The sequence below is a fragment of the Grus americana genome, chromosome 3, assembly GCF_028858705.1.
Source record: "Grus americana isolate bGruAme1 chromosome 3, bGruAme1.mat, whole genome shotgun sequence".
NCBI classification, from domain to species: domain Eukaryota; kingdom Metazoa; phylum Chordata; class Aves; order Gruiformes; family Gruidae; genus Grus; species Grus americana.
This window is the reverse complement of record NC_072854.1, coordinates 83,073,356-83,090,890: the sequence shown is the minus strand read 5'-3', so window position 1 is coordinate 83,090,890 and position 17,535 is coordinate 83,073,356. Positions and strand designations below refer to the sequence as shown.

At 39.0% G+C, this 17,535-nt stretch overlaps 2 protein-coding genes across 12 annotated transcripts in view; one reads left to right on the top strand and one right to left on the bottom strand.

Moving 5' to 3' along the window:
• The window catches only part of B3GALNT2 (beta-1,3-N-acetylgalactosaminyltransferase 2), a 30,025-nt gene extending 24,799 nt beyond the window's left edge, over window positions 1-5,226 (top strand). For 4 of the 6 annotated variants that reach the window (XM_054819785.1, XM_054819784.1, XM_054819781.1 and 1 more), the window contains 3 exons: window positions 1,601-1,760; window positions 2,182-2,238; window positions 2,623-5,226. In XM_054819785.1, coding sequence (XP_054675760.1) covers window positions 1,601-1,760; window positions 2,182-2,238; window positions 2,623-2,757 — 352 coding nt within the window. In that variant the 3' untranslated portion in view covers window positions 2,758-5,226. The remainder of the gene's footprint in view (window positions 1-1,600; window positions 1,761-2,181; window positions 2,239-2,622) is intronic. The other 2 variants (XM_054819783.1, XM_054819782.1) reach the window with 1 other exon arrangement.
• The window catches only part of TBCE (tubulin folding cofactor E), a 30,427-nt gene continuing 16,634 nt past the window's right edge, over window positions 3,743-17,535 (bottom strand). For 5 of the 6 annotated variants that reach the window (XM_054819775.1, XM_054819776.1, XM_054819777.1 and 2 more), the window contains 11 exons: window positions 15,719-15,821; window positions 11,010-11,086; window positions 10,652-10,747; window positions 9,132-9,196; window positions 8,976-9,040; window positions 8,334-8,486; window positions 7,448-7,601; window positions 6,913-6,981; window positions 5,756-5,815; window positions 4,324-4,415; window positions 3,743-4,090 (listed from right to left, as the gene is read on the bottom strand). In XM_054819775.1, coding sequence (XP_054675750.1) covers window positions 3,998-4,090; window positions 4,324-4,415; window positions 5,756-5,815; window positions 6,913-6,981; window positions 7,448-7,601; window positions 8,334-8,486; window positions 8,976-9,040; window positions 9,132-9,196; window positions 10,652-10,747; window positions 11,010-11,086; window positions 15,719-15,821 — 1,027 coding nt within the window. In that variant the 3' untranslated portion in view covers window positions 3,743-3,997. Of the gene's footprint in view, window positions 4,091-4,323; window positions 4,416-5,755; window positions 5,816-6,912; window positions 6,982-7,447; window positions 7,602-8,333; window positions 8,487-8,975; window positions 9,041-9,131; window positions 9,197-10,651; window positions 10,748-11,009; window positions 11,087-15,718; window positions 15,822-16,028; window positions 16,066-17,535 lie in introns of all 6 variants that reach the window. The other variant, XM_054819778.1, reaches the window with a different exon arrangement.

Sequence of the window (17,535 nt, the reverse complement as noted above, 5' to 3'; positions counted from 1 at the left end):
AGCTATTTCTGAGGGAGACTAAATCTAACATGAATGCTGTAAACGAGAAGGCAGTTTAGATGAGATGCTGGCTCATCTACCATGCTACGGAAAGCAATGGGAGTTCAGAATGGCGCCTTTTCTTGACCTTAATTAAGCCAAAAAAACTTCAGATACTTGAAGTTTTCCATGAAGATGTTTCATTTGTAATATGAACCTCCCATTTTCCTGGGGCATAAGATACACTGTTGAGTGTAACATATTTCTAGGCTGGCCTTAGAATAGCCATTGAATGAACTTATGAGGATTGATAATGCTTTCTTCTGCAGACTGAAAAATTAGTTTTGCCGAGTCTTGCTGTAGAAATGGTGTGTTAAGGTATCAAGTAATTTTATTAGGCTTCTAACAAAAGGAAGTGACAAGTCGTGCTGGGAGAGAAAAGTTAGACAAAACGTCATCTTTTCTGTATGCCTGTGGAGAACGTTATGTCAGGGTGACATCTTCAAGTGTAAATCCTCTAACAGTCACAGTCTTCAGGTAAGACAAATGTGAGATGTCGTGAACAACACTGAAATCACTACAGAAGTATGAAATGATTAGCAAAGTAGGTGCCCCTCAGAATGGACGGGGGTTGCACCCTTCCAGTTGTCACTTGCTAGAGTGGAAAATACTGAGTCTAAAATGAATTCAGATATGAGATGTGACTTTGATCTACTTGGTGCTTCTAACATGTCAGCTTCAGTCATGAATGTGTAGAGTCTGATAACAGATCTGCCACTCAACTGTAATGCCTCCCTTATGGGGCTGTTTGAGGTGACAATTCTTACTAGCTCGCTGAAGCTTTTAGCTGCTTGTGCTCATGACTGAATTCACAGCCACACTTGAACCTGTTACATTGACAGTTATGCCACTTAGTAGTGAGTGCATGAAGTACTTGTAAGGTAAGAGGAGTGTAATAGCGACCTGTTCCTGAACAGGAAAAGCAGGGCATTTCTCACTGCCTGACACAGCAGCGTAACGGGGTCCGTAGCACTGCATGGTGTGGCAGCGTGTTAAAGCTGGCTATGTCACACTGCTTGGGGATGGGAGTCAGTGTGGAGAGACCGTGCAGACAGAGCACTGCTGGCTTTCTGCAGGCCTCTAATAGTAAGAACAATCTTCCTTAGAGAAGATGACTGCCGGGAAGGCTTTTTCTAATTCAGTGATGGCAGCCTTTGAACGTTCGCTTTGTTGAGTTTCATTTGGAAAACAGCTTAGAGAAAGTATATAAAAACCCAGTACTTTGCCTTGCTTCCTGGTTTTTAAGCAGCCACTAGTTTTATCAGGAAAATGGGTTGTGTAACATCTCTGTAACTGCATGCCTGCTGTTACAGAACATAGGTAAGGAGTTCTGAGAACTTTCTCTTATTATCCAACATTGAGACCAAACAATAGTTACACTTTCAGCTGTTGTGTTCGATTAGATGCGTGCCGAAGAGAAACAAGGCTAGGAACTATAGTTAGGATCACCTTCTACTTCTTCCTCTTAATATTAAGATCAGTGTTACTTGAGTTGTTAGCAGTGTTCATAGGTTTCACAGAGGGCTTTGGGTAAACGTCTCATGTCTAACATGGTCTTCAGTTTCAGACTAAATTGGGCAGTTGATCGAACTGGGAAATGGCAAGAGCTGGAGTACCCAAGTCCTGCATATCCAGCCTTTGCTTGTGGGTCTGGCTACGTCATCTCCAAAGACATTGTTCAGTGGCTGGCAAGCAACTCTGAAAGATTAAAGACATACCAGGTAGTAATGCATTGGTTCAGTTTTTCTGTCTTAAACTGGTCTAGGGAGCAGCATGTGTACTGATTGAGTTGGAAAGAACATTGCTCAAGTGTTAGTGTTGGGTTCTCCCGGTTAATGCTGGCTTTTTGCAGTGCTTTTGGTTGCTATGCTTAGTGTCTGTTGCAGGTCAAAGCACAACTGTGTTGGACTGAGAACCTCAGGAGCTCTAATCTTAAAAGACAAGAGTACAAAACCCAGGAATAATGTATTATCACAGGAAAACTAGGAGGATTAATTTAACACCTCTAAAATAGACATAGGTTTTTGTAGTTACCATTTTTTACTGCTGGTACATGGTGCAACTTATTCTAGCTCACAGAGTCATGCCTCGTGCTTTCCTGGTGCTAATAGCTCTATTTTTCATTTTAATGTGTTGTCGCAGGGTGAAGATGTGAGTATGGGCATCTGGATGGCAGCTGTAGGACCCAAGCGATATCAAGTAAGTCTGAAGAAATTCTCTGATCTTATAGAAAGAGAACATGCCTGTTGCACCAAGTAGCAAAAAGTAGGGGAAATATTTTTCTTTAAAATTGAAACAGCCATTGGATTAAAGCCCAGAAAAAACTTAAGATGTATTTAAAAGAAAAAACACAAAATCCCTACAAACCACCCCCCAAGTTCTCTGACTAGGTCTAGCAGATCAGAGAGGGACATATATATATATATATACACACACACACACCCCCCCCACCCCTCTAGCTGGTGACCTTTGTGTGCAAAGTTTGTTGCTAGAAACAATGAACACATGATTCTTGGAAGTAAAGATTGTTGAAGACTAAACTCTTAGTAAGAAAAACTATTGAAATGGTTCTCTCTCTAACAGGACAGTCTCTGGTTGTGTGAGAAGACATGTCAGAGTGGCATGCTGTCTTCCCCCCAGTATTCTCCCCAGGAACTGAGAGACCTCTGGAGATTGAAGGAGCTGTGTGGAGATCCTTGTCGATGTGAGGAAAGATGATGGACTTGCCTTGGAAAACAGGGTAGTGTATAATGATTATGGAAGAGTCCACATTTGGATTCATTCTTGGAACAATAAGGAAGATTAAGGTATCTTTTAATGTTGGGTTTCAACTAAAGTATAACAATATTTGCACATCCCTTTTGATAATTACAGGTGGACTGATACTATTAATTTTCTATAGTATAGATGTTGATCTGACAAAAACCAAAATGTTTAAGATAAAAAAAATTCCTTTTCATATAAAAAGTCAAAGACCTACTTGTAATTAATAAATGCACATAAGAATGCCAACTAGCCTGTCTTTTGTAAAGTACTACTGATTTAACTGGGTGTAGAGCTGTACCAGGATCCAGTGGAGAGCTGTGCTAAGCGCCAAGGCCTCGGGTAAGTCTTGCTGCAGCAGGTTCTGTGCTGTCCGAGGGGTTGCCCTCATCTGTGCAGGGGCTGGGACAGCTGGGGGTTTGGATTTATGTTTAGTTTGTTTATACCATTGTCATTTTAGAGAAAAACAGTATCAAAGTGTGCTTATACCAAATCTTGAAGTACTGCAAACTTGGCCTGATTAGGAGGGATTTCTGATAGCTCAAGGTGTTATTAGATATGGATCTTGAGGGTACACAAGTGAAAGTAAAGTAAGATTGAGGAACAGTGCACTACAGAATGTAAAATAAATAGGAATGCCTTGCAGTATGCTGAGAACTTATTTATACTGTGGTATGTTAATGCTGTAAGGTAGAATAAGGGTCTGTCATATTTGGACCTTAAATAGTCTAAGGCTGTGTAGATACTTCTACAGCTACTGCTGGTTTACTTTTGTTTGCTTTAAGGTCTTTGGAAGTAGGTGAAAACAAAAAAAGCTAGTAGCCTCTTTCAGTGCAGCACTAATTTTGTCCTGTTAAAAGCAAAGAGATCGCAACTAAATCATGTACTTGGTTCAGTAAAATACATTCTCACCGCTGCAGTGGGAAGGTAGTATAAAATGTTGGCAAAAGGGTTACCTTGGATTTTATTTAATTGAAGCATTTAAGCACTATTTGGTATCTCTCGAGTAAGACAATTCAGCCAAAAGCAACTGCTTTCATGGAGACTGACAGTAGTATTGGATAGCCTGCTGGTGTTACATATGAAATTAATGTTCTCCCATATGTGTGTTCAGGCAGAGGCTGTCCGTACTGTCTGCAACTCTTCTGCAGTTCCAGTGGTGACTTTTCTTTCAGGCCATCAGGAGGGTCCCCTCTTACCACCGTACTAGCACACAGTCTCCATTTTCTATTGAGTAAAACTGCAAAGGCTTTAAGTCATTGTCTAGTTCAACTTCTTTTCCTTCCAGCTAGAACAAGAAAGGGGAAAAAAAACCTGATCAGACTTAAACTGAAATCTGATCAGGAAGTTGCAGGCAGGGAGGATCTGTCATATTACAGGAATGAAATTGGGTCCTAAATTACAGCGTGAAGACTGCCCTCCTTAAGTGAAATCAATTTCATTAGGTAGTATTCTAGAGCATGCTATTGACCTTTAGCAGCTTGCAGTATTTGATTGTTGAATTACCCATTTTTAACTCACCTTAGAACTTTCGTAGGACAGTTTCAGTTCTGAACCAGGAATTTTAAGTAGGCGATACAGCAATCCTTTGACCTTCTGAATAGTCATAGACTCTGTCAAGGGGAAAGAAAGAAAAGTTATTAGAAAAATGCTGCTACCACAGAGCTGTAGCAAAGTACTAGTGTTTCAGCTATACTTGCTTATAGCAACAGCGAAAGGCTGTATTGCTGCTTCGGGTCTAACACTGCAATAATGTCTCTTGTACCTGAAACTGTAACTGCTAACATCAAATCCAGAATGGTTTCCTCTCTGGTGGATAGGACAGGATATGCTACTATGGTTTAAGTGCTTTGATCCCATATACCAAATTAGAGTGTTACGACTTCATAATTTACCTTTTTTGAGTTTGTATTTACTACATGCTAAACCAAGTGACCTTTGGGACACGTACCAGTTAGTTGGGTTCTGACTACTTCCATCTGGCAACTGCTCCTTGAAGCTTTCATTACCAGGAACTGGCTTTCCCGGCACAAATAAATGAATGTCACTGTGGAACTAGTGCCATTCTTAGAAATGGTATTACACTAATTAGTCCCAAACAAACTGCCAGCAGAGTCATAGAGTGGTTATATTATGAAGTCAGTTACATGAAGGGATATTTTTTGTAATGGATCTTGAATGAGTAAAAGTAGTTTGTTCCAGAGGCAATACTTGTGTTTGCAATAGATGATATACTCAATATTTTGGTTGAACTGTCACTTCTTTTGAAGCTTTATCTAAAGGCACAGCAATAGTGAGTTATTCCTGTAATACCACACATTGTACTTAGACCAATATTTTTCTATCAAACATTTTTGTAAAAGCTGTATCTATCTGATTTTATGCAACTTGTGATAATAAATGTGATTTTTATTTTAGAATAAAGCTTGAGTAAGTCTTTTCTCTCAGACTCCATTCTGACACATCTTTCCAAAACATGTTTTATTTAGAGCAAAGTCTATTCATTCTAGTCTCACTACAGCCACTAAAACTGCAAAAGACAAATTTGATACAGGTCAATTATATTTCTAACTTAATGTACTAGACACTAGACCTCAATAACTGCAGACTGCGTAGTTGGCTCTTACAACATCCTGTTCTTGTTACTGGGTTAACATGTCCACCAGATTTCACACCAGTTAATTAGCCTTTGATTAATCATGAAACCAGCAGCAGAGGTTGTAAGACAAGCATCAACTTTCAATCTTCAAGCTGGACTGAAAGTAAATATGAAGGTCAGAAAACTAAAGACTTTTTCAAACAATTTCTACCTTTGTAATTTCTTTATATGACAGTGTCTTCAGGGGAGAACCTTCAGGACCTGACAAAGCCAGAGGCAGCTGCCATGCTTTAATACAATTATTTGAAAAGGAGCTACACATCAACTGCTTAAAGACAAGCTGAGACTTCTTACCTGGTAGCTTTTTCTCTACTGGCTTCTGTTCAGGATTCTCAGGACATCTAATTGTCAAAGCTTAAGGAAGAACGGTGAGGCATTAGCGAATGAACGTTCAGCCCTGTTCTGGCAGAAGCACAGAGACTTTCTAGTCTGTTTATATTACAAATTGTTTCCCTTAGCTCAACCCGATCTTCTAAAAAAATTAGGTTGTAGCCTGCTTCTGAGCAGCTAAGATAGCATTTAGTCATTCTCTGAAAAATTAAAAGTTTTGTTCTTTTTTTTTTTTAAATAATGAAGTTTTTATTCATCTTTGGTAAATTAGGGAAAATATTTTCCCAAGTGACTCCCTAATACTTAACATGATTTTTTGGTCAAAAAGAGTATTTACCAAAAAATGCTTAATTGCTAGTTAGCTTTCTAAAATAATCTGCAGTTAAATGGAAACTGCTTACTCAATTTAAAGCAGGTTTTTGACCTTTAATATCTCAAAAGCACCATATAAGCACATGTTAAGGAAGTCAGTAGCCTAATTCTTTTACAGATATTAAGACTCATCCCTAAAAAAGTTCTTGATTATGTCTAGCCAACTAGATTCCTTGTTCTGTTTAGTCTTCCACCTAAATGCATTAGAATGTAATACTTTAAAATACTATTTTGCCCATGGGGTCAAAAAGGTTCAGTTCTTCTATCAAGTGGGAAACAAAGTTAAGTGAATTTGTAAGTCTGGGACCTAACCTTGTTTAAATATGTAGACAGCCCCAAATACCAAAGCTACCTGTGTTTTTCTTGACTGTCTTAAAGTTAAGATGCTATTTAAAAAAAAAATTAGAAAACAGTGAAGCTGTTGAGGTTAAAATCTCAAGTGTCTTCTGTAGAGAAGCCATTTGCACGGTCAGAATGGAGTATTGATTACCTCTATTCTCCATTAAATCTTAATTAAGAAAATCATTTGGGTTGGGTTGAGGGGGAAATGAGATTAGAGTACAGAGAAGCAGGTATCTAGTCAAACACATTGATACACACAGTTCAGAGAAGCAGAATTACCAACTGGAACTCTGTGGCATCTCAAAGGCTTTTGACCCCTTTGGTCTCCATATACACCCAGGAAACACTAAGCTTGTAAAATATTTTAAATGCAGAATGAAGAATTTTGACCATTTCTGGTCTCTTACTCAGAAGCTGATTTTTCAGAGTTAAAGGCTGTTGTCCCTTCAGTTCTCCTTCTTCAGGTGCACCGTATTCTGTGTGAAGGGAAGTGCACGTAGACATGAGCCCTTCAAAGACTAAAACTCCACAGTAGCCCGAAGAGCGCTGTGCTGTTGGAACAGGCATGAGCCTGCTGCCTCAGGTCCCTCCACAGCTAGGACACCCAGCAGAGAAAGTGGTGAGCTCCTGCAATGCTGAGTGCTGCAGAGGTGAGCCTTGATCAACTGCTAGACCACTTCGGAGGGTGAACAGGCATGTGGGATGGGGTGGAGCAGGTGATAGGCACATGGAGGTGCTGCTTAATGGTCCCACTTAAAAAAGCCCCAGGCGGAGACAGCCACTGCCCTCTCACCAGTAGCGTCATGGGGCAGATGCCCTAAGGCAGTAGGAGCACAGGGCAAAGCAGCCAGGGGGAGGGAAGCAGACTGAAGAGAGACTGAACCGGTGCTACCACACTGCCAAAAGTGAGGAAATGCTAATTTTTACTGTACTTGTACTTACTAAGACAAAGCGATGAGTATCTGGGATGGGCAGCAAGAAATTCTTCACTTGGTTTGTTTTTCTCTGGGTTCCAATTCCCACCAGCAGCTAACCACTCATTTCCAAATATTTTGCGATAATCAAGCTCCGCTCCTTTTCTTTCAGCAGGAAGGATCTGTACTGACACAGGAATGGCACATAATATAATTATACAGCTTTCCAGAGAAGAAAATTTAATTAATGACACTGATTCCTTGTTCGTTCTTAGGTGTTCAGTATGTTTTAATGCTACCAAGAATCTTACAAACCCTATCTCCCAACAGTACTGACAGATCCATATATTCAGTACATTTTAGAGCTATTAAGAATCTTACAGCCCCTACCTCCATGTACTGACTGATCCATAAATGAATATCTAAGCAAAGATGTTACTGTATATGATGACACAAGGATGTATTTTGTAGCTACAGAAAAGATACTGCTTCTGCTCTATTTGCTGAAAGTTTGATTTGGTTTAGATAATGCTATTTTCCTATTACCGAAGGCAAATACTTGTGTTACTGTCACTGAAACAGATTCAACTATGCTTTTGGTTTTTTTTTTTTTTTTTGGCCAGAGTATGGTTTTTGTTTACAGTCCTGCAACTTCAACACAACTCAGGCACTTGTAAAAACCCACCATTCCTCCCTCCTGTCCCAGTCCCCACTGAGTTCGCAGCGTTCACGAGCAGGGCTGGATCTTGTAGCCCCACTGAGTGAGTGCCCCATTGACTAGGTGATGGAATAGTTGGCAGTCCTTTTCCTGCACCCAAACACACAGTAATCTTAAAAGAAACTGAAAACAATTCCTCAGGCAATGATTTAATGTTTTTCCCCAGGCTTGTGTAATTTGTTGAAATATCACGTACCTCAGACTTGTTCAAAACCTCCAGTTGACTTATCTTGGCAATAATTAGCTGTCGCAGGGTCTCTGGGTTCTTCTCTGTGTCCATGAAAGGATTATTGTGACACTGCAGTGACCGCAAACTTGGCAGTTTATCAAGCTCATTGATAGATGACCACTGAAATGGAAGGGAACAGTCTTTTGAGGAAACACAAAACATACTTCATTTAAGAACAATACACAGTAATGTTGACTTTTCCTGTACAATGACCATGACTGAAACTATTCTTTTGGTCAGCAGAACCAAGTACTTTCATCCTGTTCATTTAACTAAGGAAAAAACTGCATTACATTTAATTAAGTAAAAAAAAACCACCACCCAACCAAACGAGGAACTCCTCAGCATTTTAGATCATTAGAATTCTGTAAGAGGAATTATGAGGCAGCAGAGGGATATGACTAGCTACCATAAACATGTTTAACTGAGACATTAAGAAATGTTTTAAAAATTTTTAAATTATGCCTCTGTGTTGATCAAAGTATTCAAAGAGTTACCTCAGGATCTTAGACATACAATCAAAGAAAGTTTAAAAAAGCAAATTGCAAGTTACTCTTAAACAAAGATACATGTATTTACAAAATGTGAAACTATCACAATCTAACCTACCTGTGATATTTTATTGTCATTTATTGCAAGGCGTTTTAGTGAAGGAAACATTTTAGTCTTGCATCCTAGGAAAAAGAGTAAATTTACAAAACAATAGTGAAAACTTTTAAATAAACAGCATTATAAAGCTATAAATAAAATACTCCTTTTACATACCAAATCCAGCATCAGGAAAGTGTATAGAAGATATTCCAGTGTTTCTAAGTATTAGCTGTTCTAATCTGAAATTTAATAGATACAATGATTAATGTATATGGCACAGTAAATTTTTTGTAAAAAAACACTACCTCAGTGTTTGTTTTTTTTTTAAACAAAGACCTAATAAACTTCTGATGATGCATAATCACTGACAAATGAATGGCAGCATCACAGGTAGCACCCAGACTTCAGCAGAGTGTTCAAGGAATACATTTTTCAGAGTGTAAGTAAGTGCAATAATTTCAAGCTTTCAGAATGGCTCCTGGATTGAAATGGTGTGATTTTTCCGACTGATTTTTTTTTTTTTTAAATAGCTTGTGGCTATTTAAAATCATGGCTACTATTTTGGTGTACAGTGCAAGATAATAATTCTGCAAATTAGCAAAACTATTGTATTAGTCCCACAATTTTCCAGGCACTGTAATTGAAGTGCTAGGAACACACACCTACTTTCCCAGGATGGTAACCCCAAAACAAGGAGTCATAGCTCAAGCCTGTAACTACCATAAAGATGCTGCTATTGAGTGTACAGTAAACCAGAAGTATCTGTGTAAAAGGTATTACCACAGACACTCTTTTGAGAAAGAAAGTGGAAATACATTTACCCACTGCAGTATGGGAATTACACTGTTTGGTGTGTCTGTGGGGTTTGTTTGGTTTTTTTTTAATTTCAAAGCATGTCTTTTTCAAATTCTTTAAGCTACCCCCCCAAAAAAAAAGCACTGAAACTTCCAAAAGAAAGTGCCTGTGCAGAGGACATGCCACACACCTCTACCAGTAGAGTAGCAACGGTAGCCTTCCCCGTAGTTAATAATCAAGAGCAGGTAACAGCAAAGAATTATCACCACACTTTTTTACCTCCCTCCAAACCCTCTTTGTCTTGCTTTCTTTGAAAAAGGACAAATGATTAGGCACCACGGGTGTGAAGTGTTCATGGCAAGCATCCCTCCATCACAAATGACCTTTTTAGTATGCCAGCCTCACGGGCGATGCCTTCCAGCAAGCTGCCCAAAGGCTTCCTGCGGGCTCAAAGGAGCCCGAGATGGCTGTGCAGCACCTGCTGAACCTGCCTTATGCTGTCATGGTCAGAAAACTGTTCCTAAGAAACGACTTCCACAGGTCCTTTGCTTTGCCACTCCATACAAACTCAACAGTCCTGTCATCTTGGATAAAACCCTCTCCATACTAATATATAAAGAACTTAGTAATGTGATAACTCACTTTCATTTCAAAAGTATATAATGAAAACCTAATAATAAACAGCTAAAAAAATGCATTAATATACAACAAAAATAAGATTATATTAAAATAGCTCAATTAAGTAATTCGGTTACTCTGCTCAAGAGGGGAAAATGCCTCAATTTGAAGATTTCATAAGTCTTCCATGAACATCAATACTATCATATTTCAGTCAACAAAGACTATGGAGATGAATATCCAGGACAAACAATTTCCAGCAAATTTGTGTTAACAGCTACCTTGGGAGATGCGCTACGAGATGCAGCTGATTTCCATCCAGTAAGTGGTTGTCCGAAAGGTCCAACAACTTCAGGGTCTGCAGGACATTACCAGGCCTGCCACATTGGAAAAAACCAAACACAAACGCAGAACATTTAAAGTGATTTGTTAATGAAAACACTAGTTTTCTAAGTATATAACTGCATGCAATTAATTGTGTACATTTATAAATGTTTTGAAGTACATCACCTGAAGTTTGCATCATTTATTTTACAATTATGTCACGGTGATGTAAACATTACAGGAATGTGACTTTATCTGCTATGTAACTTTGCAGTACATCAGTCACAGACGACTGGCTTATGTTACTCATCTTACCTTTCCAAAACTGTAATATTATTAGAAGTAAGGTACAATTCTTCAAGTGCTGGCCATCCCGGAGCACAAAGAAGAACCTAAGAGCAAAACTTCATTTAATATAACAAAAGTTGGAAAAAAAATATTCCAGAAATTATTCTTTATGCAGATTTCCTCAGAACACGTTCAGAACAAGCCATAGCTCCCAAAAGCAGAGAAACAAGTATTACAGATCGCCTAGCCCTCCCTTTCTTTCAGCTGGCTCTTTCCTGTGTCTGGCTCTACCAGCACAGATGACATCAAAGGGCTTTTGCACAGTCACAGGATTTACAGTTCCAGGCTTGGGGCTAGTAGCTGCCCTACCTCAGACTGTGACACCTGGAAACTAGGTTTATTTTATTCAAAAGGGCTCGACTGATCAGATTTTCCCTATGATGAGGTGAGGAAATGGCAGTATATGCTCGACTGCTAATGGGTCTGGAACTTCTGCACATCTCATCAGGTCTGACAGACAGCACATGGAACCACTAAAACCCAAGAATTGCATTAGGTCAGCACACATCCCAAAGTTTTCAAGTACTCTAAAGCAAACCAGTTAGTTCAAAAAGGCTACAAATTGAACAAAGATGCATTTGGTTTAAATCTTATGTCCTCAAATGACATAAAAATTATTATTTTACTTTATAAGGATTTATTTTTTGCAAACATCTACAGCAGATAACACAACTTTTAAAAAGAAACACTTATTACAAAGCAATAAAAATTGCTGGCATAAACCCTGGTTTTGTATGCAATTGTGACAATGTCAGAAAGTTTGCAGTTTTAACAAATGGAGTTTCATGAGCACTGGAACTGACCGGTCTTCTACAGATTTGTGCCTGTGAGCTGCAAACTGGGTTTTTTGCTGAGGTTTTTCTTGTGTGTCTTCTCCAGAGTCAAATTAAGTGTGAGCTCATCCTGCTACTCCTTCCTTGGTTAGGAAACTTAGAGGGGCTCTTTCCTCCATCTACATTCCTATTTTCTTGAAACTTGTAGGTAATAAATTATTTTTAGGTCCCTACCTCTTTTCAAAATGTGTTTGAAATTGGCTAGCAAATTCAATGTTTTTGAGATGCAAGAACAGACATACACATGCACAGCATAATTGCCTAAAGCTTGTTTTTACAGGAGGTTACAGAGGTTACAAAACAGTGAAGTTCAGAGATCTTCAAATTCAATCAAATTCAATTTGTTATGTACATAGCTAAGCCATTCTCCCATAAACATCCACTATCCTAGACACCAAAAAGCCTCCTTTCATCAATTATTCTTCATTCTCTCTGTTACAGTTGTATGAAGTTATACAGCTGGGATGTATATATAACTGTCTCATTATAGATACAATATGAAATATTAATACTGAGATCTCTTCAAGTGGCGGCAGATGATTTGGGGCTCAACTGCTTCACATCCAAAAATATGAAACATCATCCTGCTGCTGCCTCTTCCACACAGGTGAACTTACAAACTCAGATATAACAACTTCTCCTGCTCCAAAGAAAGAGCAAGAAACACCAATATTTTATCTCTTTGATTTGGATAGCATTTCCCTATGTCAACAAGACAGACCAAAGTAGTTTACTATTAGTGATAAGGAAGCATGAAAAGAAGCCTGCAGTTTCAAGAGAAATTAGGTGCATGTTCACTACAGAAAACCTTTGGGGGATTCCCCCGCGAAAGTCCTGCATTGTGATGGATGGAATAGAAAAACTGCACAAAACTGAAGTATCAGAAGACTTTTCAATAGATTGACCAAATGAGTAGAAAATTGCCAAAATGAAATGACAGTTATATCACAATTCTAAGAAATTCAAATTGCCAAATTTTCAACTGTTGCTTAAACCAGCTTCCATACAGAAACGTTCTCAGATCTGACAGAGAATTAACGCTCAGGAAAGATTGGGGGCTTGTTGAGGATAGCTGGCAGGGGGGTTGGGATGAATAGCCAGTGGAGCAGCCACTGCTGATCAGAAAAGAAAAATGGAAATCCAAGACCTATTGCAAAAGAAATAAAGGCAACAAGAAACAATTGTCATCATGTAAGTCCACGATATTCCTATATTTTTAGTCTCTTTATCCCAGGAAGCAAGTAATATAAATGGAAAAGGCACAAAGAAGCTTAACAAGACTCACGAAAGGTACGAAACAGAGAATAGCTCTTCTCAGTTACTTGCATATAAAATATTGGGAACTATTAAATGAAATTATCAGGCAGCAAGATCAAAACCCAAACAGGTGGGGTTTTTTTTTCATACTGCACATAATTAAGCTGACATTAAAAGATGTGGATATAAAAATTTTCAAATGGGTTCTTAATACAGTTAGATATATCATGAAAGATAAAAATACACAAAGATTAAATACAGATATATAGTCTCCAACTCAGGAAGCCCCAGAATTCCAGATTACTTTATAAGAAGCTCTTAGCATATGCTTGCCCTTTGCCTAGAATTTTTCCCAACTACCTGCTACTTGCCAGTGTCAGAAACATGATCCTGCACCTCTACTCTAACCCAGATTTTTCTTTTACCCTGTATAAATAATTATTTTATACATATAAGATCATAGTTTGAAAACAGAATGACAAATATAATATTATGATTTAAATGTTGAATAAGAGAAAATGTTTTGGAGTCATAAGTATGAATTAATTACCCTCAAATGCATTAATTCAATTTCTCAGTCAATGGTTTCTAACTATAAGATATTTTACAGGACATCTTTCCCCCTTGAAGGTTATATGTTATGTTTTGAACAATCAATTGACAATTAGACAGTAATAAGCTCTTTTACTGATATGTTAATAGAAATGTCAGACATATTTAGATATATGCATATAATACACTAATGAAATAACTTTTTGGAAAACTGATGCTCAAGGCACGTAAAGGTGGAGTTACGCATAATTGCATAACAGTAACGCATGTCCATCTACTGTGAAAAATATTTCAAAACAGAGGAACAAATGAAAAAACCCGTAAGTCTTGTCTTCTTTTTCCCAACTATCCCCATGCCATATAGTCTTACATATGGCAGTAAGTTATTTTGAAATGTTTTTCACCATTAAATTGTTTTAATTCTAATTAAAACATTTCTAGGATTTTCAGACTTTGCTTGTATTCCCATTGACAGTGACTGTATTTCTCTTTTACTGGGTCACATTCATTATTATTTTCTATTAAAAAGTTGACTTTTTAAAGTAACTCCCCATATAGCTTAAGCAGTAACATTTTCAAGTGATTTGTTCACAGAGTATTAATGTCAGGTGGGTCCCTTTATTTTTTTCCCCTTTTGTTTGGCTGCCCTGGAACACCACTGTTAAGCACAGGCTTATGTCTCCCCACTTAAAAGGGAATGAATCAAATTTCATTTTTATAAAAAAGATTTCCAAACCAAAAATGTCTTTACTGCCTATGATGAATTGTCAGCTAGAGCAAAGTTTCAAAAACAAACGCAAAAGCTACATAATTTTAAACTGCTCTGAGTAACCTGGAGCTTCTCTCTGAAACTTAGTTACCCTTAGAGAACTCTAATCTGCCCGAAACAATGGCTCTGACCAGCCTTTCGGCCACCGTGCTGTGGAGGAGAGTTGCTGGTAGCTGCCAATATTTTAAACGCCACAATGCACAGATTTACTCTGATGAGCACTAGATGACATTTATAGTGACATTTATAGCCGCTGAATTCCTCCATTCACTTCACCATTCATATTGCTGCAGTTCTGGAAGGATTATCAACTGTCCTAGCACAAACCCCACTGATGGTTTAAGAGCACACTGAATGGACACTAAACAGAAATATAGCAATGACCCTCCTCTAGCTCTACTGCAAGAGAAGAGAATGACAAAGTTTCTTTCTACTTAACGCAAATCCCAGTTTTGGTAAGTGCTCTATTACTGGATAGCGGCTTGCAGCAAAAATCTGAAAATTCAGGTAATTTCACAATGCAGTATGTACAAAACCTGCCCCCGAGAAATCCAAGTAACGGGGTGGAATTTACAAGCCATAATAAGTAGCGTGGCACTACTGAAATGTGCTTCATAAGCCCCATCTCTGAAAAAAGGCCCACTGCTAACGTATTTGACTACAAGACTTCATTCTTAATAATACATCATAATGGGGGAGAGTCATTTAAATGTTTGTATGTTTCAGGGACTGAAACAAGTCAGAGCTTTGTTTATTCTGTGCCATATCTGGGTTGCATACAACCCAGCATCACATACTTCAAGAATTGTCAGTATGTGCAAAGATACTAAGCCAATCTTCTGCTGATGCAGTGACGCCAAAACAAGTACTTTGTGTCATAATGACACAAGTTCCTTCCATTTGCATTTGTTCTATTACACACATAAAAATAAGGATAAACCTTTAATAACTACAAGGAAACAAAAAGTTTTCATTCACACAAACCGTTGGGACATGAAGTTATATTGTACGCCAACTGCTTTATCTTGACTTGGTAATTTACAATTGTAGATGAGGTTAATTGTTTCTTATTAGACTCCTGTGCCAATATAACTTCCTACATTATGCAGGAACAACCTAAGTTGCTATATAACTAACAGTTATGCCACAGCACTTTCTGTAAGGATTATTACATTTCAGTAAAATTCTATAATGCATAAATGTTTATTGTGCTTTCCTTGCCTCAAAAACCTAACAATATAAACAAAACCAGGAAAGTTTATTACCTCTGTCCATGTTATCTCAGTTTGATTAAGTGCCAGAATCTTCAATTTTGAAAATACACTGGATACAGAAGTTGAGGTAGATGGAAATTTCATTTTGTTTTCACTGTGTAAAAAGAATAATTATTTGCATAATGAATAATTGCATTTAAGTCACTAATTTGTAATTATATATTAAAGAAAAAAATTTTTGCAAAAAATTCTAAAAGTAATTTCCAAGGTCTCACATATTTTAAAATATTATAAAATATCCTTCTAGTTATATTCAAACATACTTTTTCCTAATTTACTTTGCTTCTTCATGAATACATACTTATTCATCTGTGGCCTCCTTCGCCCTTTTCCCTCCCCTAAGTTTTGAATATGAAAGGAATGATTTTCATTAATATTAAATGAAACAAAGACAGATTTTGGGCTTAAACTCATGGAATCATAGAATGGTTTGGGTTGGAAGGGACCTCAAAGATCCTCTAGTTCCAACCCCCCTGCTGCGGGCAGGGACACCCTCCACTAGACCAGGTTGCCCGAAGCCCCATCCAACCTGGCCTTGAACACTGCCAGGGAGGGGGCAGCCACAGCTTCTCTGGGCAACCTGTGCCAGTGCCTCACCACCCTCACAGTAAAGAATTTCTTCCTAATATCTAATCTAAATCTTGTCCTCCTTGGGACAAGGAGGCTTACCCCTTGTCCTATCACCCTCGTGCTATCACCTATTACACCCATGTAAACAGTCACTCTTTCTTACAGGCCCCCTTCAGGTACTGGAAGGCTGCAATTAGCTCTCCCTGGAGCTCTTCCCCAGGCTGAACAACCCCAACTCTCTCAGCCTGTCCTCATAGGAGAGGTGCTCCAGCCCTCCGTTCATCTTTGTGGCCCTTCTCTGGACTAACTCCAACAGCTCCATGTCCTTCTTATGTTGGGGGCCCCAGAGCTGGACGTGGTACTCCAGGGGGGGTCTCACAAGAGTGGAGCAGAGGGAGAAAAGCATCTCCCTCCACCTGCTGGTCACACTTCTTCAGATGCAACCCAGGATACAGTTGGCTTTCTGGGCTACAAGCACACATTGCCAGGTCATGCTGAACATCTCGTCCACCAATACCCCCAAGTCCTTCTCCTCAGGGCTCCTCTCAATCTATTCTCTGCCCAGCCTGTAGTTGTGCTTGGGATTGCACCGACCCAGGTGCAGGACCTTGCACTTGGCCTTGTTGAACGTGATGCGGTTCTCACAGGCCTGCCTCTCAAGGTCCCTCTGCGTGGCATCCCTTCCCTCCAGCGTGTCGACCGCACCACACAGCTTGGTGTTGTTGACAAACTTGCTGATGGTGCGCTCAATCCCACTGTCCATGTCACCAACAAAGATGTTAAACAGCACTGGTCCCAATACTGACCCCTGAAGAACACCACTCGTCACTGGTCTCCACTTGGACATCAAACCATTGACTGAAACTCTTTGAGTGTGAGCAATCAGCCAATTCCTTATCCACTGAGTGGTCCATCCATCAAATCCATGTCTCTCCAATTTAGAGACAAGGATGTCATGTGGGACAGTGTCAAATGCTTTGCCCAAGTCCTGGTAGATGACATGAGTTGTACTTCCTTTATCCACCAAAGCTGTAACCCCATCGTGGAAGGCCACCAAATTTGTCAGGCACGATTTGCCCTTAGTGAAGCTCTGTGGGCTGTCACCAATCACCTCCTTATTTTCCATGTGCCTGAGCATAGTTTCCAGGAGGATCTGCTCCATGATCTTGCTGGGCACAGAGGTGAGACTGACCAGTCTGTAGGTCCCCAGGTCTTCCTTTTTTTCCCTTTTTAAAAAT